Consider the following 24,870-nt stretch of genomic DNA (forward strand, 5'->3'; position numbering starts at 1 on the left):
GTTTTTTTCCAAGATAACCTCCCATGGAGGAAACCATAAAAAATACAGAAAATTACTGAGTGACTTTATTCATGCATTTATTTTATGCATTTATTGCTGGCCCTTGGGTTGAACTCTGGGCCTGGGCGCTGTTCCTGAGGCTCTACAGGCTCAAGGCTAGCACTCTACTACTTGAGCCCACAGTGTTACTTCTGTCTTTGTTTTTTTGCCGGTCATGAGGCTTGAACTCAGGGCCTGGGCACTGTCCCTGAGCTTTTTTTCTCAAGGCTAGCACTTTACCGCACTGAGCCACCGCACCACTTCCAGCTCTTTCTGAGGAATATGACCCAGGGCTTCATGGATGCTACACTCTTAACACTTCAGACCCCAGGACTGGCAATAATAATAATAATAATAAACTGGGATAGAGTAGCAAGTTGTGACATTGTCCAAAAAGAAATGTCCTCATTACCTGAGGTATTAACTAACCCCTCTGTACATCACCTTTATAATAGCAATACAAAAATTTAAAGAAAATTATTGGGAATAAAAATAAAGTTGGATAGGCTGGGAATGTGGCTTCATAGTAGAGTGCTTGCCTAGCATGCATGAAACCCTGGGTTTGATTCCTCAGTACCACATAAGCAGAAAAGGCTGGAAGTGGCACTGTGACTCAAGTGGTAGAATGCTAGCCTTGAGCAAAAGAAGCTCAGGGGCAGTGCCAAGGCCCTGAGTTCAAGCCCCAGGACTAGCAAAAATAAAGTTGGAGCTGGAAATGAGGAATGGAGTGCCTGCTTAGCACTCCAATCTGGTTCAAACTCCAGCACCAAGAAAAATGAAGCTAATTCTCATTCTGAAAGTATTAGTTTTTGTGTGTATGTGCTGGTCCTGGGGCTTGAACTCAGGGCCTTAGATGCTGTCCCTGGGCTTTGCTTTAAGATTAACACTCTAAACTGGGCGCCCATGCCTCAAGCTTGTAATCCTAGCTACTCAGAAGGCTGAGATCTGAGGATCATGGTTCAAAGCCAGCAGACTTGTCAAAGTCCAAGAGACTCATCTCCAACTAATCACAAAAAAAGCCAAAAATGGCACTATAGCTTAAGTGATGAGTGCTACCTTTGAGCAAAAGGAGCTCAGGGACAACACCCAAGCCCAGAGTTCAAGCCCCAGGACCACCCTGCCTCCCCCCAAAAAATTAATGGAGGCTGAGATCTAAGGATTATGGTTCAAAGCCAGCTCAGGCAGTTAAGTTCAGGAGACTTCTAATTAACCACTTAACAACCAGAAGTGGAGCTGTGGCTCAAAGTGGTAGAGCCCTATCCTTGAGCAGTAAAAGCTCAGGGACAGCACACAGGCCCAGTTCAAGCCCCACAACTGACCGAAAAATAAAAGACCACCCCAAGAGCCACAGCTCCACTTCCTCCTCTTTTGGGATGCTTCATTGGAGATGACTCTTAACGACTTTCCTGCTCAGGCTAGCTTCAAACCACAATCCTCAGATCTCAGCCTCCTGAGTAGCTAGGATGACAGGTGTGAACCACCAGCATCCAGCTTGGCTATCGTTTATAAAACGTTTAAAACCCCCAGGTAAACTTTGGGTTGCCCCAAACTAATTTGAGACCTCTTTCATTCATACCCGCTCCAGGGGGGAAAAAGACCTTCAGGAAAATTCACAGCTTGGATCTCTGGGACCGCTAGAAAATTCCTTTATTGTTCATTGGCAGCAATATAAAATGTATTGGCAAACACACCTGAATCACCTCCAGTCAAGACCACTTTAAAAATAGCATTTGGAAGATGAGTCACAGAACCTTATTTACTCAGAATCTCACTGTGCAAATCAATTCTTGGTACTTCCTGAGTTCCAATGCAATCTTCTTCGTTCTGCTTAATCCGAAGGTCGAACCAAGGCATTCTGGCAAAGCCAGCGTGCCAAAGGTGACAGTAAGATATAAGATAGCCATCTTACAGATTGTCTCTGTATTCCCACCAGCCTTGCCAATGCTGATGGCAAGAAAAGGAACCCAGACTCAAAACTCTATTCTCCTATTCCCCGCATGATTGCAATTTTTAGGACCTGGGGAAGTAATCTCTGACCAGAAAGTTCCAATAGAATAAAATGTATAAATTCTTTAACAAAACAAAAACCTTTTTAGAAAAGGCAATTCCAGGTGTCAGTTCTGTTATTATTCATAGGCACTTACTATTTCTACCAACCCAATCAGTGGGAAAATGCCCGGTTCCAAGGGGAGTAGGCACCAGAGAAAAGCCTGAGTTCACCGTGGCTTCAGGGCTCCACCGTGGCTTCAGGGCTCCATGGCCCAATCAACGCACAGTCCTCTGGCTCTAGGCGGAAGGGGAGGGAGGCAGAGAGGCCGGCCATTGGGCAAAGTGTCTTTTTTCTTTTTATGGTGGCAATCCTGTAGCTTGAACTCAGGGCCGGTTGCTCTCACGTGGTTCTTTTGATCCAGGCTGGCACTCAAACCACTTGAACCACAACTTCATAACCCGTTTGGGGGGGATTCTTTTTCTTTTGGTGATTCATTGCAGTTGAGTCTCATGGACTTCCCTGCCCGAGCTGGCTTCAAATCACCATCCACAGATCTCAGTCTCCTGAGTAGCTAGGATGACAGCCGTGAGTGCCCAGCTTCTATTTTTTTTTTTTTTTCTACAGTTTCTCCCATTTTTTTTAAGAACCAGTGGACAGTAATCTGGTCCTAAGTGACTTGCAGAGCAACAGGTGATGTTATGGTCCCTCCCTTCACCTTTGCCACCCAAGCAATGCACATGCTGAAAGCCATAATGTCACAGTGACAAATTTGGGTGAGGGCCCAGGTAACCTTTAGTTCCAGTTCACACTGCCCTGACCAGCTGGCAGTGTGATCCGTGAAGCCAGCCATTTCTTTGTGCTGGTACTGGGGCATAAACTCAGGGCCTGGGGCATTATCCCTTCCTTTTATCTTTTTTACCCAAGGTTGGAGCTCTACTATTTTAGCCACACCTACATGTCTAGCTTTGTGTGTGTGTGTGTGTGTGTGTGTGTGTGTGCCAGTCTGTGCTCAAGGCTAGCACTCTACCCCTTGAGCCACAGCTCCACTTCTGGCTTTTTCTGTGTATGTGGTACTGAGGAATTGAACCCAGGGCTTCCTGCATGCCAGGCAAGCACTCTACCATTAATCCACCTTCCCAGCTCAACCCCTAGCTTTTTGCTAGTTCAATGAAGATAAATGTCTTTCTACCGACTATTCTGCCAGGGTTGGCTTCAAACCGTGATCCTCAGATCTCAGCCTCCTGAGTAGCTAGGATGACAGGCGTGAGCCACCAGCGCCCGGCTATAAAATCAGCAATTTCTCACAGACTGAAGATATCGGGCATGATGACTGAAATCCTTCATCTGTGGTTTGGTGAAGCTCTCTCTCTGAGGTATGTTTGTGTGTGAAAGACTGAAAGTGGAAACGGGAGAAAAAAAAAAAAAAAGACCAAAAGCAGTGTACCTTAAAATGGTTTCTTCCAGTATAGAATGTTTGTGCAAAAAGTGGGCACGAAAGAAACCTCGGAAATGAATAAGTTATCTTGAGGTGTTTGTGCCCCTCCTTTATGCTGACTTAGGGATGCCATCCACCCTCCCCCGAGACACACACACACACACACACACACACACACACAACTTGTCATAAAGGAGCTAGCTCCTAGTATGTGGAGCAGGACAGAAAAAAAGCCCATCATTAAATAAGCTCCATCCACCAAGCATGGGTGACCAAGATGATCTCATATCCCAAGATTTGTCTCGACAGGAGGAGCTCCAAAGTCTCAGACTCTCACCAAAACTCCAAGAAAAACAGCACAAAGAGACGGGCAAGAGTCCTAGCGCCTGCACCAGCTCTTCTTCCAAAGCTGCATTGGATGACAGCAGATCTGGGCTGGGGGGGGGGGGGGGGCCGGCAGGTGCAGCTGGGCATGACGTCAGAGTATTGGAAGGAAAGTAAGGCCTTGCTAATTTCAAAGCTCCACTCTGGCTTAATACAAAGCGCCATGTGAGAACTAGCCTACAAGGGCAGTTGAAAAGTCCACGGCCATTTTTCAGAGGAGCTAAAAGCTCTGGGGGTCCTAAGAAGTCACAGTTGGGGTGAGTGTGGATGAGGGCGTGGGAGGGGAATGCAGGAAGTGAGTGCAGGTGTTTTTCTAAAGGAGGAAAAGGATCCACTGTCTCTGCATCTGAGCTGTCTCCTACAGGAGATGTTCACAAAAGGCACCAATGCAAATCTCTCTCCCCAACCCTAGGAGGTTGTAAACTGCTCCCCAGAAGAGCCACATGGGGTGCAATCGCAGGTCAGAGATCACACACACACACACACACACACACACTGTAGAATCTACCTGAGTCATCTGACTGGGGGTGTGGCAATGGAGCAAAAGCGCTTGGAAAACACATGTACCAGGACAGGCAATGCCCAACTCCCTGGCTAAAAAAAATCAAGGCACCCCTTCCCCCCATGTGAGGGCTTGCTTGCCCACCGCTCCCCTCCTCTTCCCTGCACCCCATTTCTACACCGGGTACAGCCCTGGCCCAGGCCCACCAAATGGCTCTGGCTAGAAGTGGTGCTGATGGAGGGGTGCGGATGAGGGGCTTGTGTCCAGCCTCTGGACATGGCAGCTGTGACAGAACAGGTGGTCTTCCAACGGGTAGCAGCGGTGCCCATCTTCGTCATTGAGCTCTAGACCACAGTCCTGGGGTGGGGGGTGGGCAGGAGGAAGGGGAAGGCGGGGAATGGGAGAGGGAAGTAAAACAAATCAGTCTGCAAGAGCAACATGAAAGGTGGGACCCAACTAGTAGCTCAGGCCTGTAATCTAGGCTGAAACCCGAAGATCATGGCTCAAAGCGAGCCCAAGGCAGACAAATCCACGGGACTCTTTTACCTCCAATGAGCCAGCAAAAAGCCAGAAGTGGAGGTGTGGCTCAAGTGGTAGAGCACCAATCTTGAATGGGCCAAAAAACCACAAAACTTAAACTGGGCACACAAGGTCATGAGTTCAAGCCCAATCCCAACACACACCAGAAAAAAAAAAGGGGGGATATGATGCTCCCCAGTTCCCCAAAGCAGCAGAGGATGTTGTATGTTTTGTGCAGCTTCTGCTCTAGAAGGTCCATCCAGTATGTGAGCCATGTACTACCTGTCCCTGCCGAGCACTTGAAATGAGGCAGCTCACTAAGCTATGTTACTGGAAGAAAAGCATACTGGATTTCTAAGACTTAGGGCAAAAAGAGGACCCAAAACAAAAGAACCTTCTTGTAGTTAATGTGGTTTCGGAGAGGCTCATGGAGAAGGGTAGGACCCAAGTTTCAGATGAAGCCCAGGCTTGCCTCAAACTAGCAGGCCTCCTCCTCCTCCACCTCCACAAATGCTGGGACTACAGGCATGCACCACCACACCAGGCGCAAAGGACCTTCTATATTGACTACATGTTGAAATGATCACATTTAGGGTCCATTGGATTGAATAAAATAACCCCACTTGTTCTTTTTTCTTTCTTTTTTTGTCGGTAGTGGGGCTTGAACTCAGGGCCTGAGTTCCATCCCTGAGCTTTTTCCACTCAAGGCTAACACTCGACCACTTGGGGCCACAGCACCACTTTCAGTTTTCTGGTGGTTTATTGGAGGTAAGAATCTCACTGAATTTCCTGCCTAGGCTGGCTTCGAATCTCAAGCCTCAGCTCTCAGCCTCATGAGTAGCTAGGATGACAGGCATGAGACACTGGCTCTCCGACCTGTTTCTTTTTGTTTTCTTCTTTTTCTTTTTGTGCCAATACCATAACCCAGGGTGCTGTCCCTAAGGTTTTGTTTTTGTCGGTTGTGGCAGCCTGAACTCTGGGCCTGAGCACTGACCCTCAGCTCTTCAGCTCAAAGCTAGTGCTCTACCACTTGAGCCACAGCGCCACTTCCAGCTTTCTCTGCTTATATGGTGCTGAGGAATCGAACCCAGGGCCGCATGCATACAAGGAAAGCACTCTACCACTGAGCCACCTTCCCAGTCCCTCCCAGAGGTTTTCTTGTTTTGTTTTGTTTTTGCTCAGGCTAACAACACTACTACTGCTTGAACCCACAGCTCTATTTCCCATGTGTTTGTGTGGTGGTTCATTGGAAATGAGTCTCACAGACTTTCTTTCCCTAGGCTGGCTTTGAACCACGATCCTCAGATCTCAGCCTCCTGAGTAAGCTAGGATGAAGGGCGTGAGCCACCAGACACCTGTCTCAGCTGGGCAGGGTGAGGTGGAGGTGGGCGGGGCATGGTGGGGGGCGGGGCCTACCTCGCAGTGGTAGCACTCCACGTGGTAATCTCTGTCCATAGACACCACGCGGACGGTCTCATCAGAACCCTGGGATGGAGAAAGACATACAGACTCCTGTGAGGGGCCCATGGATACCACAGACCATGGAATGGCGAGGAAGAGATCCTAGGGTAACAGGCCTTAGGGGAAGATGATAAATCAGCAGAGATCAGGATAGCTTGTAAGAAAAACAGCAGAGAGCTGAGAAGAGATGGGGCAAGAGAACCTTCTGGAATGTCAGAAACAACTCAAAAAAAGAGCAATGGAAATTTGTGAAATGTATGTAATCACTTAATCTCAATAAAAACATTATTAAAGGCCGGGCGCCAGTGGCTCATGCCTGTCATCCTAGCTACTCAGGAGGCTGAGATCTGAGGATCACAGTTCAAAGTCAAGCCTGGTCAAGGAAGGTCCGTAAGACTCTCATCTCCAATGAACCACCAGAGAACCAGAAGTGGCACTGTGGCTCAAGTGGTAGAGCGCTCGCCTTGAGCTGAAGAGCTGAGGGACAGCGCCCAGGCCCTGAGTTCAAGGCCCATGACCAGAAAAAAAGTCTCATCATATTCTAGCTTTGAACTACGACCCTCAGACCTCAGCCTCCTGAGTAGCAAGGATGACAGGTGTGAGCCACTGATGCCTGGTAACAAGCTTTTCTGTTCTGCTGTGAATTCATAGAAAGTAAGAGAAGTTAGCCTGTGTGTAGAGACCGATACTGGAAAGACCTGGCATTTGGAGTGCCCACGTGAGAAAGAAAGATGTTAAGGACAGACAGGACATAGAATTTTTTTCTTTTTCTTTTTTTATGGTATGAGACCAGGACTCGAACTCAGGACCTGACACCTTTGCTCCCTGGCTGCCGCTCTACTAACTGAGCCATGCCTCCCACCCCAGGACACAGAATTTTAGAAGAGCCTCAGAGTGCATCTGAAAAACACCTTACCTCAGGAGGAAGGATGGGGAGCCCACAGGCTGCACACTTGGGGGCCAACACCCTGGAGGAGGAAAGAAAAAGGCATATGATTCATCTTGTCTTGATTTGCACCCCCAGGGCCCGCACTGGGTTCCCTCTTGCCTCTGGGTCCCCTGGCCTGCCCCATCCAGTCTTTATATAAAGACTGAGGCTATTGGGCACTGGTGGCTTACGCCTGTCATCCTAGCTCCTCAGGAGGCTGAGATCTGAGGATCATGGTTCAAAGCCAGCCTAGGCAGGAAAGTCTGTAACTCTTCTCTCCAATAAGCCACCAGAAAACCAGAAGTGGTACTGTGGCTCAAGTGGTAGAGAGCTCGCCTTGAACTGAAGAGCTGAGGGGCAGCGCCCAGGCCCAGAGTTCAAGCCCCACGACCAACAAAAAAAAAAAAAGAAAATGCTAAGAGACAGTGAGAGGCCCCAAGTTCAAATCCCAGTCATGGCACAAACAAACAAAAAGAGACAGGCCACGCCCTGTGGAGAACATTTCAGCACTGCTGTGAGATCTTTCCCAGCTGAGACAAGGCCATCTAGCTGGCCCTCAATCCCTTCTAGGGACAGAATTTTTTTTTGGGTCCGGTCGTGGAGATTGAACTCTGGGCCTGGGCGCTGTCCCTCAGCTCTTCAGCTCAAGGCGAGCGCTCGACCACTTGAGCCACAGCACCACTTCCGGTTTTCTGGTGGTTCATTGGACTTAAGAGTCTCACATACTTTCCTGCCCAAGCTGGCTTCAAACTGTGATCCTCAGATCTCAGCCTCCTGAGTATCTAGGATGATAGGCGTGAGTCACTGGTGCCCTGCTTATTAACTAGTTCCTTTCTCTACCAACTGACCTTGGAGACCCGGGCTGGATTCTTGCAAACAAGCCAGCAGGCCAAAACTAGGACAAGTAGCTATAAACACACAGCCAACATAGCTACCCTCCGGTCTGAGCTCAGCGAATGAGGCCTGTGTATAGTCCCGTCCTTCTCCTCTTACTTGCGATAATCTCGGACGCAGTAAATCTTGTTCTCCGAGTCCACAGTGAAAGGCACTCCATCCAAACACTCGTTACAGATGACGCATCGGAAACAGCCCGGGTGGTAGGACTTTCCCAGGGCCTGCAGGATCTAGGGGGACGCAAAGGAGGAGACACCGATGGCATGAGCCATCCATTAAAATGATCTCCACCGGGCACCGGTGGCTCACGCCTGTCATCCTAGCTACTCAGGAGGCTGAGATCTGAGGATCACGGTTCCAATCCAGCCCGGGCAACAAAGTCCATGAAACTCTTATCTCCCATGAACCACCAGAAAACTGGAAATGGCGCTGTGGCTCAAGTGGTAGAATGCTCACCTTGAGCTGCAGAGCTGAGGGACAGCGCCCAGGCCCAGAGTTCAAGCCCCACGACTGACAAGAATAAATAAGTAACTAAATAATCTCCATTTTATATCCTGCCCATGTAATTGTAACCCCTCTGTACAGTATGTTCACAAATAAAATTAAATTAAATTAAAAAAAAATAATAATCTCCATTTTAATTCCTTTTCTCCCCTGAATACTTCCTCCTGCTACTACAACATGCCAGAGTCCCTACTTACCATGTCCAAAATCAGATGGCCACACAGGGAGCACCGGTCAGCAGACTGCTGAAAGCCGGAGTACTGGAAGGGAAGGGAAAAAAAGAGTTAAACCCTGGCTGGCAGGGGCTGGGAAGGTGGCTCAGCGGTAGAGCGCTTGCCTTGCATGTCTGAGGCCCTGGGTTCGATTCCTCAGCACCACATAAAAAGAAAAAAACTGGAAGTGGCGCTGTGGCTCAAGTGGTAGAGCGCTCGCCTTGAGCTGAAGAGCTGAGGGACAGTGCCCAGGCCCAGAGTTCAGGCCCCACAACCGGACCCAAAAACAAAAAAACAAAAAAACCCTGGCTGGCAGATGGACCTGCCACATCTTCAGCAGCCAACAGATCTGCAAGCACCTTCTAATCAAACCGTGTCGCTCTGTGTAGAAATCTGCCACAAGGACCACAAAAGCTATTAACATCCCACATGCTCACCCCACCATTGTGTCTGGGTCCCCACAACTATGCTATAGTTGCCTGTCATCCTGGCTCTGCAGGAGGCTGAGATTGAAGGATCGTGGTTCAAAGCCAGCCATGTTGTTGTTGGTCATGGGGGCTTGAACTCTGGGCCTCAGGTCTTCGACTCAAAGTGAGCGCTCTGTCACTTAAGCCACAGCGCCACTTCCGGTTTTCCAGTGGTTCATTGGAGGTAAGAGTCTCAGGGACTTTCCTGTCTGGGCTGGCTTTGAACCGTGATCCTCAGATCTCAGCCTCCTGAGTAGCTAGGATGACAGGCGGGAGCCACTGGCACCCAGCTCCATGAGATTCTTAACACCAATAAACCACTCTAAAGCTGGAAATGGAGTTATGTCTCAAAGTGGTAGAGTACTAGCCTTGAGAAAAAAAAAAAAAAGTTTCAGGAAAGCACCCAAGCCCTGAGTTCAAGCCCCATGACCAACAACAAAAAAGCTGTAATCTCTTTGGTTTTCACAAGGAAGGGGTTTCCTTGGATCATTTGGGAAACCATGCAAATAAACATAAAAATACAAAATAAATGGCAAATTCTTGCTGGGTACTGATGGCTCACCCCGGTAATCCCAGTTACTCAGGAGGCTGAGATCAGGGGAATCATGGTTCAAAGCCAGCCCGGGCAGGAAAGTCCAGTGAGACTGTCACCTCCAATGAACTACCAAAAGGCTGTCATAGATAGAGCTCTAGCCTTCAGAGAAAGAGCTAAAGTAGGAGGCCCTGTGTCTGTCACGCGCATGCGTGTACACGCACATGCATCACACTAGTAGGGATATACCAAGCCATCCCACAGTCCCCTTCCACACAGTGTTCCTGTTTGTCTTTTGCCTAAATGTCTCTAGGCCATCAACGCCCCCCATCTGTCCCCCCCCAACACAGCTGGCAACTCACCAAGAAATCTTCCTCACAAAACACCTTGCCGTTCACAAAATAGAAGGCTTTTCCTCTCAGCTTCCGGCCTAAGGGAGGAAAACAAAAGAAGAAAAAGCAGGGTAAAGGAAGGTGGTCAGATTTGGGGAGGGAGAGAAAACAGGAAATGGACTGTGGTATGGCTCAAAGGATGGAGTACTTGCCTAGCAATCATGAGGTCATGAGTTCAAGTCCCAGAACCAAAAATAAACAAACAAAGCAATACCTCTGTGAAGATTTATGCTTCAGAACTATCCAGAAGGATTTTTGCTACTGGTAGGATTTAGTGTTGTCTGTCCATCTCAAGGTTACAAAACGGTAATTCAGCATGTGGCCACAAGGGTGGGTGGTGAATGTCGAATACAGTCAATTCCTTGGAAGGGCCATATAGGTAAATCATATGGAAAGCAGAAGCCCATGGACAGTGCCCAGTCCCTGAGTTCAAGCCCCAAGACCAGCACATACATACACATATATACACACACAGAAAGAACAAACAAAACAAAAAAAAGCCTGGTCTCAAAACCAAACCAACAAAGCACCGGTAGCTTACATCTATCATTCTAGCTACTCAGGAGGCCGAGATCTGAGGATCACAGTTCAAAGCCAGCCTGGGGAGAAAAGTCGGCAAGACTCTTATCTCCAGTGAACCAACAGATAACTGGAAGTAGGGCTGTGGCTCAAAGTGGTAGAGCCCTAGCCCTGAACATAAGAGCTCAGGAACAGGGCCCAGGCCCTGAGTTCAAGCTCCATGACCAACAACAACAAAACCAAACAACAACAAAACAAAACACAACAACAACAACAAAAACCCTACTAAATCAGGACCACTGAAATGACCACTTGGGAACAAGCCAGCCCTGGCAGACAAATCCAAGAAACTCTTGTCTCCAATTATCCAGCAAAAAGCCGGAAGCAGAGGCATGATTTAAGTGATTGACCATCTGACTGAGCAAGCTGAACACCTTAAGGTCAACTCCCATCACCAAAAAGAAAGAGGAAACAAAAGTAAAGAAAAAAAAAGAGCCAGGTGCCAGTGGCTCATGCCTATAATCCTAGCTACTCAGGAGGCTGAGATCTGAGGATCACAGTTCAAAGCCAGCCCAGGCAGGAAAGTCCATGAGACCCTGATCTCCAATAAACCACTAGAAAACCAGAAGTGGCGCTATGGCTCAAGTGGTTGAGCTCAAGAGCTGAGGGACAGTGCCCAGGCCCAGAGTTCAAGCCCCATGACCGACCAAAAACAAGGAAGGAAGGAAGGAAGGAAGGAAGGGAGGGTCACTGTCCCACAGTTAAATGACTTCAACTTCTTGACCAACAGCCGTAAAACTAATTTTAGTTCTTTTTACTTGTTTACTTCATTCATTTTAATTGTCTGCTTGACTTCTTGAGTCTAGAGATCTCAATCTTTGGAAAAGCAAACAAGGACGAGGTTGAATAACTGTTCAACCTATACCCCTCATCAGTCACCTGGAAGAAAGCTTGTGTGCTGTCTTCTGTCCTTTTACCGGAAGACAAGACAAGGACACAAACAGCCCACCCTCGGGAGAACTGAACAACCGAAAAGGAAAAGGAAGTCACTACTCACACTGTCTGATCCCAAAGTGGAGAGAGTATCTATCTAGCTTTGGGATGTGATGGAGGTTGGTAAGGCTGCAGTTACAGGTGCAGCCACTAGAAGGAGCCAACACACCAGACTCTGTGTCCTGGCAATGGAACTCAGAAACGCTAAGGAATCTGAACAGGAAATCAATCTTTTTGTGGATGCATTCAGGTCCCTGGGGGAAGAGGGGAGGTGGTGGAGGCGTGAACCCCAGAGCTAGGGTGCTGTGAGACTCTTATCTCCAGTTAAGCACCAGAAAACAGGAAGTGGCGCTGTGGCTCAAGTGGTAGAGCGCTCGCCTTGAGCTGAAGAGCTCAGGGACAGCGCCCAGGCCCAGAGTTCAAGCCCCACGACCGACCAAAAAAAAAAAAAAAGTCTGTGAAAGAGGGGAACAGAAGACACTACACAAAAGGAAATAAACTCATTACCTGACTCGTATAAATGTAATTCCTCTGTACAACACCTCTATAATAGCAATAAAGTAATTATAATTATTATAATATTAAGTTAATTATAATACTAATAAAAATTGTTATTGCTAAGTTAGTCATATAAAAAGCCCAAAGTGGAGCTGTGGCTCACATGGTACAGTACAAGTCTTGAGTAAAAAAGTCAAGCAAACCGGGCGCTGGTGGCTCACGCCTGTAATCCTAGCTACTCAGGAGGCTGAGATCTGAGGATCGCGGTTCAAAGCCAGCCCGGGCAGGAGAGACCATGAGACTCCTATCTCCAATAAACCACCAGAAAACCGGAAGTGGTGCTGTAGCTCAAGTGGTAGAGCACTCGCCTTGAGCTGAAGAGCTGAGGGACAGTGCCCAGGCCCAGAGTTCAAGCCCCACGACCGACAAAAAAAAAAAAAAAAAAGTCAAGCAGGAACATAAGACCCTGAGTTCAAACCTCCCTCCCCCCAAAAAGAGAAACAGGCTGGGCACTGGCGGCTGGCTTATACTTACAAGCCTAGCTTCGCAGAAGGCTTGAGATCTGAGGATTGCTGTTCAAAGCCAGCCTGGCCACCAAAACAAGCTGGAAGTGGTGCTGTGACTCCAGTGGTAAACTGGTAGTCTTCAGCAAAAAGAGCTCAGGGATAGTACCCAGGCCCTGAGTTCAAGTCCCAGGACCAGCACAGAAGGAAAGGGACATGGAAATGGAAAGGGAAAAGGAAAGGGAAAGAGAAAGAGAAAGGGAAAGGAAAAAGAGAAAGGGAAGGGAAAAAGAGAAAGGGAAGGGAAAAGGAAGAGGAAGGCTCCTTCCTCTCTGTGCCAACAGCTTCCGGGAAGCATCCCATGCAAGATCCTGTGCTGGCCAGTGGGCAGAGCTTGGGTTAGGGGAGAAGCTCCACAGCCCACGTTGCCATGGTAACCAAACATCCTCCTCCCAAAACAAGAGAACTTTTATTTCCCAAGCCACACAGACACCCACACGTCGGTCTTCTGAATGCTTCCTTCCGAGAAGGAAATCCAAGGAAACAGGCCAGCAGCGGGCCACCGACAACCCACAACCCCCTCCCCCCCACCACCACAGCAAACCCCTCTCCCTCCCACTGTGGTTCAAATGAACTCAGCCCTGACCCTAGAACTCGTTAATGTGATGCTCATGTATGATACGCCTGGGAAATCAAAAACGATTCGCTGTGTATACATGAGGATCACGAGTCCAGAAAGGAAGGAAGAAAGAAATACACCCATGTGAACCCAAATTGCAAGGAGAAAAAAACACACCCAAGTTAAAAAAAAAAAATAGCTGCACTCAAATGCTCACGCAGCAGGCTTCTTTTAAATTTGCCTTTGTGGTTGTGGTGTGTGGTTCTCAGAGCTAAAAATGAACTAACTACACGTGGCTGTTTCTTGTCAATATGTGTATCTGGGTACACTCAAGATTCTTGCACGGTACCCGTATTTACCCAGACTGACCTGACAACTGGGTGAGTGCCATCCTAGCTACTCAGGAGGCTGAGATTTGAAGATCGTGATTCAAAGCCAACTCCGGGGCAGGAAAGTGGAGCTGTGGCTCAAAGTGGTAGAGTGCTCACCTTGAGCAGAAAAGCTCAGGGACAGGTGCCCAGGCCCTGAGTTCAAGCCCCAGAAGCTTAACCACCCTACAAGGCCACACACACTTACTGCAAGCAGCACAGGTGAAGCAGGCATCGTGGTAGAGATTTCCCATAGCCTGGCAGGCCTGGCCAGCCCCAAACACTCCTTTGCTGCATTTCACACAGGCTCCTGTGGACAAAGAACACACCCCATGTCAGGAAGGAATGGTGGTAGACACCGAGCCACAGAGGTGGCGGCGACCAAGCTAATTCACAACTGTCATCCCAGTGACTTGGGAGGCAGAGATCTGGAGAATCAAAGTTCGAGGCTGTAAGTCCCCAAGACTCCCACCTCTATCAGATGCCAGTGGCTTTACATCTGTCATCTTAGCTGTCGGTCGTGGGGCTTGAACTCTGGGCCTGGGCGCTGTCCCTCAGCACTTCAGCTCAAGGCGAGCGCTCTACCGCTTGAGCCACAGCGCCACTTCCAGTTTTCTGAGTGGTTTATTGGAGATCAGAGTTCTCACATCAGAGTTCTCACGGACTTTCCTGCCCAGGCTGGCTTTGAACCTCGATCCTCAGATCTCAGCCTCCTGAGTAGCTAGGATGACAGGTGTGAGCCACCGACACCCAGCTTGTGAAACTATCTCCAATTAACCACGCAAAATCCTGGAAGAGGAGCTATGGGTCAAAGTGGTAGAGCATCAACCTTGAGTGAATAAGGTAAGGGACAGTTCTCAGGCTCTGAGCTCAAGCCTCAGGATCAGCATACACACACACACACACACACACACACACACACACACAGACCCTCATATCTCAACAAACTAAAAACTGGAGACAGTGGCGTGCGTGTGGTATTCAAGCTATGCATGGAGTATAAACTGGAAGACTGCAGGCCAGGCTAGCCTAGACAAAGACGGAGACCCTACAACATTTCCATACATGAATATAATCAACCCCCAATAAACTATGCAGGAGACACGGCATGACTTGTGAACTCACCCTGCTCAGAGACTCCTGGGATAAAAGTCTGACCATCCCTCCTACTTCTTTCATTTTTTTTTTTTTTTGGTCCCAGTCCCGGGGCTTGAACTCAGGGCCTGGGGTACTGACTCTGAGCCTTTTTTTTTCCCCTCAAAGCTAGCGCTGTACCACTTGAGCCACAGCTCCACTTCTGGCTTTTTTTTTTTTTTTTAATTCTCTTTTTAATGTTTCATTGGAGATAAGCTTCATGAAGTTTTTCTGCCCGGGCTGGCTTCGAACCATCAGCTCTTGAGCTCTAGGCTCTCTTGAGTAGCTCGGATGACAGGTCTGAGTCACTGATTCCCGGCCAATCATTCCCACTCCTGTTCCTAAAGTAAAAGGGGGGGGGCGGGGCACAGATGGCAGCTTGCAATTGGACAGTGTAACAAATGTCCCACCTCCTGGCACTTCCTGATGCTTTATCTCAGATGCCAGTCCTTTGCTCGCTGAGCCCCGCCCCGACCCCAGTACATCAACACTGGGTCTTTTAGTCGTTATTTGTGCCCACCTCTTCCTCCTCCCCCCTGTCCCCCAGCAATCTCTGGGCTCCCGGGGTTCCCTCCTTCATGTGGCTGACATCCTTCCTCTCCACTCTGACCCGGGAGACAGATTACAAAGCAAGGAAGGAAGGTCCTCAACATTCAGATCGTTAAGACACAGAAACAAGGAAGATCCCGTTTGAGTCAGGAGAAAACCATTCGGCATATGGTAAATGGACAGACAAAGGTTCTCACGCCTGTCAGCCCAGCTACTCAGGAGGCTGAGATCTAGAGGATCGCAGTTCAAAGCTACCCCAAGCAGGAAAGTCCTGTGAGACTCTGGCTTGAACTCTGGGCCTGTGTACAGTCCCTGAGCATTTTTTTTTTTAACTCTACTACTGTTAGCCACAGCTCCACTTCCAGTTTCCTGGTAGTTTCCTAGAGATCAGAGTCTCATGGACTTTCCTGTCCCGGCTGGCTTTGAACCACGATCCTCTAGATCAGAGCCTCCTGAGTAGCTGGGAGTATTAGGCATGAACCACCAGTACCCAGCTTTGGGAGAATCTTTTCTCTCCAATGAACCGCCAAAAACAAAAAGACACAAGTGGAGCTTGTGGTGCAGATGGTAGAGCACTCGCCTTGAGCGTACAAAAGCATGTAAAAGCTCAGAGAAAACTGTCCAAGCCCTGAGTTCAAGCAGCAGGACCCCATAACCCAGTACACAGGTCCCCAGCTAAAGCTGAGACTGGGAAACATGGGTGCACACAGGGCAGTACCTGGATTCCCAGCACCCTGAGTTACACACACACACACACACACACACACACACACACACACCACACACACACACCCAGTTCCTGATGCAATGGCTGAGGTCATTCCTCCAGCCACAAAGGAAGTACTCAAGGTCACTCTCCCCTACAGACATTGCTCCAGCCCTTTCTTCACCAACCCTTTAGACACCAGTGGCTTCCTAGCGGCATGATGGCGTCGCTTGGTTACCATGGCAACAGAAGCCTTTCTTGCAAATCTCCAAATCACTGTCCTGCTGAGAGTTTCCCCCGTTAGACTCCGTGCATGCGCGCAATGTGTGTGCACGTGCAGGCCCACTACTACAGCTCCCAGCCCTCTCCACTCCTCCAAGGAGGGAGTTCAAAGCCCCACGGCAAGCCCTGTACTGCACCCTTCCCTATCACGGCTCCTGCAGCTGGCGGCCAGGCATCCTACCCTGGATTTCTATAAAAGAACAACAAACTCTTCTCCCCCCTAACCATATAGTAGAGGCCAGTGAGCTTGCTCACCTCTACTGTGAACTGGGAATGATCGCTAGGCACCGGTGGCTCACGCCTGTAATCCCAGCTACTCAGGAGGCTGAGATCTGGAGGATCGTGGTTCAAAGCCAGCCTGGGAAGGAAAGCCTGTGAGGCTTTTATCTCCAATAAACCGTATCAAAACTGATCAATCACCACTTGTCAGTGGCTCCCGCCTGTCATCCTAGCTGCCCGGGAGGCTGAGATCTAAGGATCAAGGTTCAAAGTCAGCCCAGGTAGGAAAGTCCATGAGACTTTTTTTTTTTAATAGATAATTAACTGGGCAAAAGGCAGAAATGGAAGTGTGGCTCAAGTTTAAGGCTCAGCCTTAAACAAAAAAAAAAGAGCCAAGCCAGGGCACAAGGTGCTGGGATTACAGGCATAAGCTACCAGTGCCCAGCTCAAATGGGTCTTTAGATGCTTGCCCCAAAAACCACTCACTCTGAGCCAGGACAGCCACCCAGGTAGGAAGGCCTACGCTCAGGATAGATTATTTGTGCATGTGCGTATGTATGCTAGTTCCAGGGACTTGAACTCAAGGCCTTGGATGCTTCTTTCCCTTAGTTTTTTCCACACCAGGCTGGCACTTAACCACTTGAGCCACAGTGCCACTTCCAGCTTTTTGCTGTTTTAATTGGAGGTAAAAAAAAGTTTCATGGACATTCCTGCCCAAGCCATCTCAGCCTCCTGAGTAGCTAAGATTATAGGCGTGAGCCACCAGCGCCCAGCTAGAAAGCCTTTTTTTCAAGCTCCAGTCCTGGAGCTTGAACTTGGGGCTTTGTCTGCTCATGGCTAGCGCGCTCTACCACTTGAGCCACTGCTCAACTTCCGGCTCTTTCGGTATTTCATCGGAGATAAGAGTCTCATGGAAGCCAAATTCTGGTGGCTCACATCTGTCATGGAAGGAAGGAAGGAAGGAAGGAAGGAAGGAAGGTCAGCAGCCTGATCACTAAGCCAACTGTCCCAGTGATGTCCGTCTATGCACGGGCTCCAGGATAGAATAACAGAAATCCAGATGTTGCCCAAGGCTATAAGAGAAGAATCCAGCTCCTCCAGCCAGTTCCTCTAACATTCTTTGCCTTCCTAGTGGTCCCCAGGGCTTCAGGAAGTTCCCTTAGTCCTGGGGTCTTTCCTGGGGTCTTGGAGTTTCCCTGGAACTACTGAGATGTGATAGGACAGAGGTAAAAAAGCTGGACCCTGAGGTTAGGATTAGATAGGTATACGGATGAGATAGGTTCATTAACTTTTGGGTGCCTCGGTTTCCCCGTGTGGAAAATGGTGATCGTTAAAAGAATGGTGGTTGAAGCCAGGTGCTGGTGGCTCCCGCCTGTCATCCCAGCTACTCAGGAGGCTGAGATCTGAGGATCGCAGTTTGAAGCCAGCCCAGGGGAAGGAAAGCCTGAGGGACTCTTATCTCCAATGAACCGCTCAGGAAAAGCTGGAGGTGACTTTGTGGCTCAAGTGGTACAGCGTTAGTCAGTTCAGGGGGGCCATCACGTAGGCCCTGAGTTCAAGCCCTAGGGCTGGCAAACATAAAATAAAAGTCCCTGTCTCTTCCACACCAGCTCAGGCCCCATCCATTCTCCCAAGCAGACTGCCAGTGAGCCATTCCACTTAACATTAGGGCACTGGGACACAGTGCTAGGCCTTGGGCACAGGTACTGGGTCAAATGACCAAGCCCGAGAGCCAGCATTGCCCAAGATCCACACAGGAAACCTCAGAGGAAGCCAAGGATATGTCAGGAAAAATATGGACACTCAGCACCCCAAACCAGTGCTCCCAGATGTCCCTGTGTAGATCATACCTAAGTCAGCTACAGTGAAAGCCTTCCAAGACCTTTAGGGCTGGTGATTGAGCCTTTGATCTCAGCCTCCTGAGTAGCTAGGATGACACAGGCACGAGCCACCAGCGCCCCCCACTGGATGATTTCTTCCACAGTACTGTCACCAAGATGAAAGTCACACGTTAACAAATGTAAAAGAAATAGACACTTGGAAGCCTGGTGGCTCAGGCCTGTCATCCTAGCTACTCAGGAAGGCTGAGATCTGAGGATCACGGTTCAAAGCTAGCCTGGGTAGGAAACTCTGGGAGACTCTTTATCTCCAATAAACCACCAGAAAACCAGAAGTGGCGCTGTGGCTCAAGTGGTAGAACGCTAGCTTTGAGCTTTTGAGCTGAGAGACAGCGCCCAGGCCCAGAGTTCAAGACCCACGACCGACCCCCCCCCCAAAAAAAAGGAAAGGAGAATTCCAGGCCCTGAGTTCATTCCAGGCCCTGAGTTCAAGTCCTAGTACCAACACACACACACACACACACACACACACACACACACACACACACACACAGAGGCCACATCGAAAGTTCAGTTTCATGCTGTGGGTTATTAATGGAAAATCCAGGAAAACTGGACGGACATTCTTTCCTAGTCCCAAAGTCAAAGAGCAAAAACATAATGTCCCCGGAGGAATGGGACGGGACCAAGAGAAGGCAGGATGGGACACGCAAGGCAGTGTGGGAACTCGATCCACACAGGGGAGGATTATAAGACGGGGCCAAGCGGGCTGGGGTGGGGTGCTGTCCTGACCACACGGGTGCTACAAGATCCAGCATTTTAGCGGGCACTGGTAGCTCATACCTGCAATCCCAGCCACTCAAGAGGCTGAGATCTGAAGATCCCGGTTCAAAGCCAGCCTGGGCAAAGAAGTGGCGCTGTGGCTCCAAGCGGTAGAGTGCTAGCTTTGAGCAAAAGAGCTCGGGGACAGTGCACAGGCCGTGAGTTCAAGTCCCATGACTGACCAAAACACACACACACAAACACACACAGAGAAATCAATATCTTGAGTGTGCAGGAAGGGAAAAGAAAAACCACAGATGCCCTGGCAGCCTGTGATAAGATTGCAAATCTCAAGGGTTCAACGGCAGAAATCCAGCTCTCATCTAAGAGATCACCAAGCCTCAGCGCTCAAGCCATCAAAGGAGAAAAAAGGGGGGAAAAAAAGCCCAGGCAGGCCCCAGGGTAGAGGCTTCATTTCTTTTCATACCTCTCATACCTGTGTTGTTGAGCAAGTCACCTGATCCCTCAGGGTACCAGTTTCTCTACCAGAAACGAAGAATACTACTTCCCACAGAGCTAAACCAATGTCTACAAAGCACACAGCAAACCTCAACAGACCCGCTGGTGGCTCACACCTGTCATCCTAGCAGCTCAGGAGGCTGAGATCGGAGGATCACAGTTCAAAGCCAGCCCGGGCAGGAAAGTCCGTGAGACTCTGATCGCCAATAAACCACACTGGAAAACCGGAAGTGGGGCTGTGGCTCCTGTGGTAGAGCGCTCGCCTTGAGCTGAAGAGTTGAGGGACAGCGCCCAGGCCCAGAGTTCAAGCCCCAAACAAACAAAACCAGAAGGCCCAAGGTCATGTTTTCCTGACCTATCCCAAGCAGGGAAGTTGAGACAGATGTTTCACAGAAACCACAGCCCAGTGGCTGGTATGCAGCATGGTAGGTGGGTGACCCTCACAGCCTTTAGCCCCTGTCCAAAGATGGTTCCAGCTGCTATAAGGCCACTTCGCCTGAGGTCACCAGATTCCCAAAGCAGCCCACATCTAGTGACTAAATCCATGAGGGAGAGCCAAAGGTCAAGAAATGTGGAACCAACTCAACATGGCTCTCCAGGGCATTTGTAAGTCCCAGGCTCCTTTGCACGGTTAGTGGGGAACCCTAACAACAGCAGCACCCCTAAATAAGCCTCCCGCACACTAAACTCTCTGGGGGGGGGGGGGGTGTCAGTTTCCCAGAGAACTCAGGTGTTTACTTGGTGCTGTGTGTGTGTGTGTGTGTGTGTGTGTGTGTGTGTGTGTGTGCTAGTACTGGAACGTGAACTCAGGACCTCAAGGCTGATGCTCTACCACCTGAGCCAGAGCTCTACTTCCAGCTTTTTGCTGGTTTACCAGACCTAAGAGTCTCACTGATGTGTCCTCCAAGGGCCGGTTTTGAACTGCGATCCTCAGATCTCAGCCTCCTACTCGAGTAGCTAGGATGACAAGCATGAGCCACCGGTGCCAGGCCCCTTGGCCATTTCTTAGTAATGGAAAGGAGGACCGGTGTGGGCAAGGCAGGCATCATGGAAGAGAAGATCAGGGTTACCACTGAACCTTAAAAGCCCAAGAATGCCCTCTTCACCTCCCCCCTGCAGCGTGAACAGATAGTACAGACAGGATCCACACTATGTCTTCCAAGACCAACAAATGCCAGGAAGATGGACTCCTTCTCCATGGAGTCCCTCAACCCAGTTTGCCCTTGATCCTGTAAAATGAAATGAACCAGGCACAGAAGGACAAACACCAGGCCCCCTTAGAGGTAGAAGCTAAAAAAGCTAAAAGCTCCTCTCCAAGCTGGCGCACACCGGTGATCCTAGCTACCACAGGAGACTGAGATCTGAGGATCACAGTTCTAAGCCAGCCTGGACAGGAAAGTCTGGGAAAGTTTTTTTTTTTTTTTTTTTTTTTTTTTGGGTCCGGTCGTGGGGCCTGAACTCTGGGCCTGAGCTCTGTCCCTCAGCTCTTCAGCTCAAGGCTAGCGCTCTACCACTTGAGCCACAGCCCCACTTCCGGCTTTTCTTTTCTGCTTATGTGGTGCTGAGGAATCGAACCCAGGGCCTCAGGCATGCAAGGCAATCGCTTTACCACTGAGCCACCTTCCCAGCCCATGTCTGGGAAAGTTTTTATCTCCAATGAACCACCAGAAAAACCAGAAGAGGAGCTGTGGTTGAGCCCTGAGCCATATAGCTCAAGGATAGCACCTAGGCCCTGAGTTCAAGCCCCAGAACTGAGAAAGAAAAATATGTGGAAGCTAAAAAGCTCATCTCTGGGCTAGGAAGGTGGCTCAGTGGTAGAGCGCTTGCCTTGCATGCAAGAGGCCCTGGGTTCGATTTCCCCAGCACCACATAAGCAAAAAGAAACAAGCCGGAAGTGGCGCTGTGGCTCAAGTGGTAGAGCACTCGCCTGGAGCTGAAGAGCTGAGGGACAGTGCCCAGGCCCAGAGTTCAAGCCCCACGACCGACAAAAAAAAAAAACAACAAAAAAAACCTCATCTCCAAGCTAGCTCCTGCCTCAAGAGGCTGAGATCTGAGAGTCAAGGTTTGAAATTAACCTGGGATAACAAATTTGACTGTTATCTCCAGTAACTAGCAAAAAAAAAAAAAAAAATGGTAGAAGTATAGTATGCACTAGACACTGTGGAAAATGAACTATACAACTTGTAAGCAGGAACAGGAGGAGAGAGAGAGGGAGGGGTGACAGTCCCAAAAGAAATGTACTCTACCCGACTTATTTAACTATAACTTCTCTATACATCACTATAGGCTCACGCCTATAATCCTAGCTACTCAGGAGGCTGAGATCTGAGGATGGCAATTCAAAGCCAGCCCAGACAGGGCTGTGAGACTCTGATCTCCACTAAACCACCAGAAAAACAGTAGTGGCACTGTGGCTCAAGTGGTAGAGCACTCACTTTGAGTTAAAGAGCTGAGGGACAGCGCCCAGGCCCAGAGTTTAAGACCCATGACCAATTTAAAAAAAGGCAGGAGTAGAGCTATGGCTCAAATGGTAGAGGGCTAGACTTAAGCAAAAAAGCCAAGAGTGAAAAAGTGGCCTGAACTCAAGTCCCAATACCAGTACACACACACAAGAAAAAGAAAAAAAAAAAACCTGAAAAATGTCTAAGGTGACAGGCCAATGACCCTGATATTATTATTATTAGATTACATAGTATAGTATTATTATTATATTGTATCATGAGTTGAAATGCCCTACTGTACCCCATAAATACATCTATTAAAGACAAAAGCTGAGCACAATGACTCACACCTGTAATCCTAACTACTCAGGAGGCTAAGATCTGAGCAGCATGGTTCAAAGCCAACCTGGGCAGCAAAGTCCTTGAGACTCTTCAGTTAGCTTAAGTTCAGGAACAGTGCCCAGGTTCTGAGTTCAAGCCCAAAGACAGGAACAACAAAAAAAAAAAAAAAGGAGGAAGAAAATTGTCCTTACCTCTTTCCTTCCTTCTTCATGACAGGGAAAAGCTACAGACGGAAAAGTCAGGAAAGGATCTAGCAGAAAGCCCTACTAAGAAAGCCGTGGAAAGTACCAGGAGAGTTAATCAATAACCAGAAGATTTCAGACTCTAAGGGCTGTCACAGTTCACGAGCTCTTTCCGCAGGCAGATAGACCCAAAGGGACACTTTGGTAGGACCTTGTCCAGCAACCAAAACACCCACATCTCGTTACCTGGGACAAAAATTACATAGGAACCTGGCCCCTGTGGCTCACGCCTGTCACCCTGACTACTCAGGAGGCTGAGTTCAGAGGATCGAAGTTCGAAGCCAGCATGAACAGGAAAGTCTGCGAGACTTCTCTCCAATCCTCACCCAAAAAGCCAGAAGTGGGGCTGTGGCTCAAGTGGTAGAGCCCAGCCTTGAGTGAAAAAGCTCACCCACAGTGGAAAGCTACTGGCTTTTTTTCTTTCTTTCTTTCTTGCCAGTCCTGGGGTTTGAACTCAGGGCCTGGGCGCTGTCCCTGAGCTTCTTTTGCTCCTCAAGGCTGGTGGTGCTCTACCATCTGAGTCACAGCCTCACTTCGGGCTTTTTCTGTGGTAATGAGGAATCGAACCCAGGGCTTCATGTGTGGTAGGCGAGCACTCTACCACTGAGCCACCTTCCCAGCCCAACTTTTGACTCACCGAAATAATCGGCCTTTGGGTAAGCATCCATCTCTTGCTCTAGTCGCTGGGCGAGGGCTTCTAGCTTCAATTCTACAGCAGAAGGTCCGAGCTCGGAGCTGGAGACCAGGGTCTGACAGGGCAGTCTCACCCGGGAGGGACTTGAACTCTTAGAGAGGACAGATCCTCCAGGACCCTCAGGGGACCAATTGGAAGGACTCTCTGGCTGAGATAAATCGGGCTGAGTGGACATCACCGGACCGACGGGATTGGTGGAACCGAGTTTCGGAGCCGTGCCAAGGTCTGGACACTGGGGTTTAGGACCCAGCCCTGGGACCCCATCCGGCTGGGGATTCTCGGGGCCAGCTGGCAGAGTTAAGGGAGCAGAACTGGACAGGTAAGACGGGGGCCGATCTCGCAGCCAGGGCTGAGGGGCCGCCGTGGTGGACTTGGATGCCGGTCCTGACACTTCACATCCTGGCCCGGGGTTGGTTCTCAGAAGGTCTCCTTGACTGGGGGAAACTGAGGCAGGGGCGCTCCTGGATTGCTGCGCTGGAGCCCCGTTCTCCAAGCCTGGCTGGGGGAGCGTGGAGTGCATCCTCTGAGAGGAGGCCGTGGCCCACAGGCCGGCGGGCTTCTGGCCGTGGCGACCAGCTCCATCCTGCCCACCCAGGCCGCTCTGGAAAGATCTGCTGGGGCTCATCAGAGAGGGCGGAGGCTGGTGCTGGTGATGCTCCCGGGTGGGCCTGGGTAGGGGGGGATCAGACCATCCACTTCCCTTCCCTGAGCCCAAACTGGGGGTCACTCCTGGCTGATGATCCCACGGGGGGCTGGTGGAGGATAGGTTGTCATAATAGTCCCCATGGGTAAGGCAGGAAGGGTCCTGGCAGGGTCCCGGCTCAGCATTTGGGGGGCCTTGGTGAGGATCCCGTTCCTGGCTGCCCGGCCAGGTGGTCTGGACACACGGCCTGGCCCTCTGCTCCTGGCCCGGGTAAGAAGGCTGCCCAGAGGCTGCCGCGGGGGTCACCCCAAGCGTGGGGGCAGCCAGCGGGGGCTTGGAGGCTCCATCTGTCACCCCTCTGCCCGCCACTGAGGGGTCACGATGGGATGGGGTGGTGGCCAGGAGGTCCCCACTGTGGCTGGAGGCCCGGCTGCTGGCCCTGGGCAGAGTGCTGTCCAGGAGGAGCTGCTGCTGCTGCTGCTGCTGCTGCTGCTGCTGTTGGAGGTGAATCTTTGCCATCTTGGTGGCGAACACCCTCCGGGTCTCCTCGAACTCGGGGTTGTTGCTGGGCCCTTTGTCCACCCGGAAGAGGCCGTCCCTGGAGGCCTCGTACATGTTCAGGTACTCGATGAACTTGCTGGCCTCCAGGCCCAGGTCTTCGTATTTGTCCATGTTGCTGGGGTGAGGGGGGGTATCGGTGGGGGGGATCGGTGGGGGGGATTGGTGGGGTGAGGGGGGGT

General features: G+C 50.0%; 1 protein-coding gene and 1 non-coding gene across 2 annotated transcripts; one reads left to right on the top strand and one right to left on the bottom strand.

Moving 5' to 3' along the window:
- Nucleotides 1–3,902: 3,902 nt before the first annotated feature.
- Nucleotides 3,903–24,816, bottom strand: Limd1 (LIM domain containing 1). The gene is made up of 8 exons (XM_042666014.1): nt 23,431–24,816; nt 13,968–14,069; nt 10,230–10,297; nt 8,854–8,916; nt 8,252–8,382; nt 7,247–7,298; nt 6,286–6,354; nt 3,903–4,707 (listed from the first exon to the last, which is right to left on the bottom strand). Exons 1-8 carry the CDS (start codon nt 24,800–24,802, stop codon nt 4,570–4,572), a joined length of 1,995 nt encoding a protein of 664 aa, XP_042521948.1. The 5' UTR covers nt 24,803–24,816; the 3' UTR covers nt 3,903–4,569.
- Nucleotides 21,563–21,644, top strand: Trnaa-ugc. Its single transcript has one exon. It is a non-coding gene; the product is annotated as a tRNA-Ala (tRNA).
- Nucleotides 24,817–24,870: the final 54 nt, after the last annotated feature.

Source organism: Dipodomys spectabilis, unplaced genomic scaffold (genome assembly GCF_019054845.1).
Source record: "Dipodomys spectabilis isolate Male_0828 unplaced genomic scaffold, ASM1905484v1 ptg000360l, whole genome shotgun sequence".
Classification (NCBI taxonomy): domain Eukaryota; kingdom Metazoa; phylum Chordata; class Mammalia; order Rodentia; family Heteromyidae; genus Dipodomys; species Dipodomys spectabilis.

Coding starts and splice junctions, on each gene's coding strand:
- Limd1 (XM_042666014.1), bottom strand. CDS start 24,802: ATGGACAAATACGAAGACCTGGGCCTGGAGGCCAGCAAGTTCATCGAG. Junction 10,298..13,967: donor CTTCACCTGTGCTGCTTGCA/GTAAGTGTGTGT, acceptor TTCCTCCCTTAG/GCCGGAAGCTGAGAGGAAAA. Junction 6,355..7,246: donor TCCCCATCCTTCCTCCTGAG/GTAAGGTGTTTT, acceptor TCTCCATCCCAG/GGTTCTGATGAGACCGTCCG.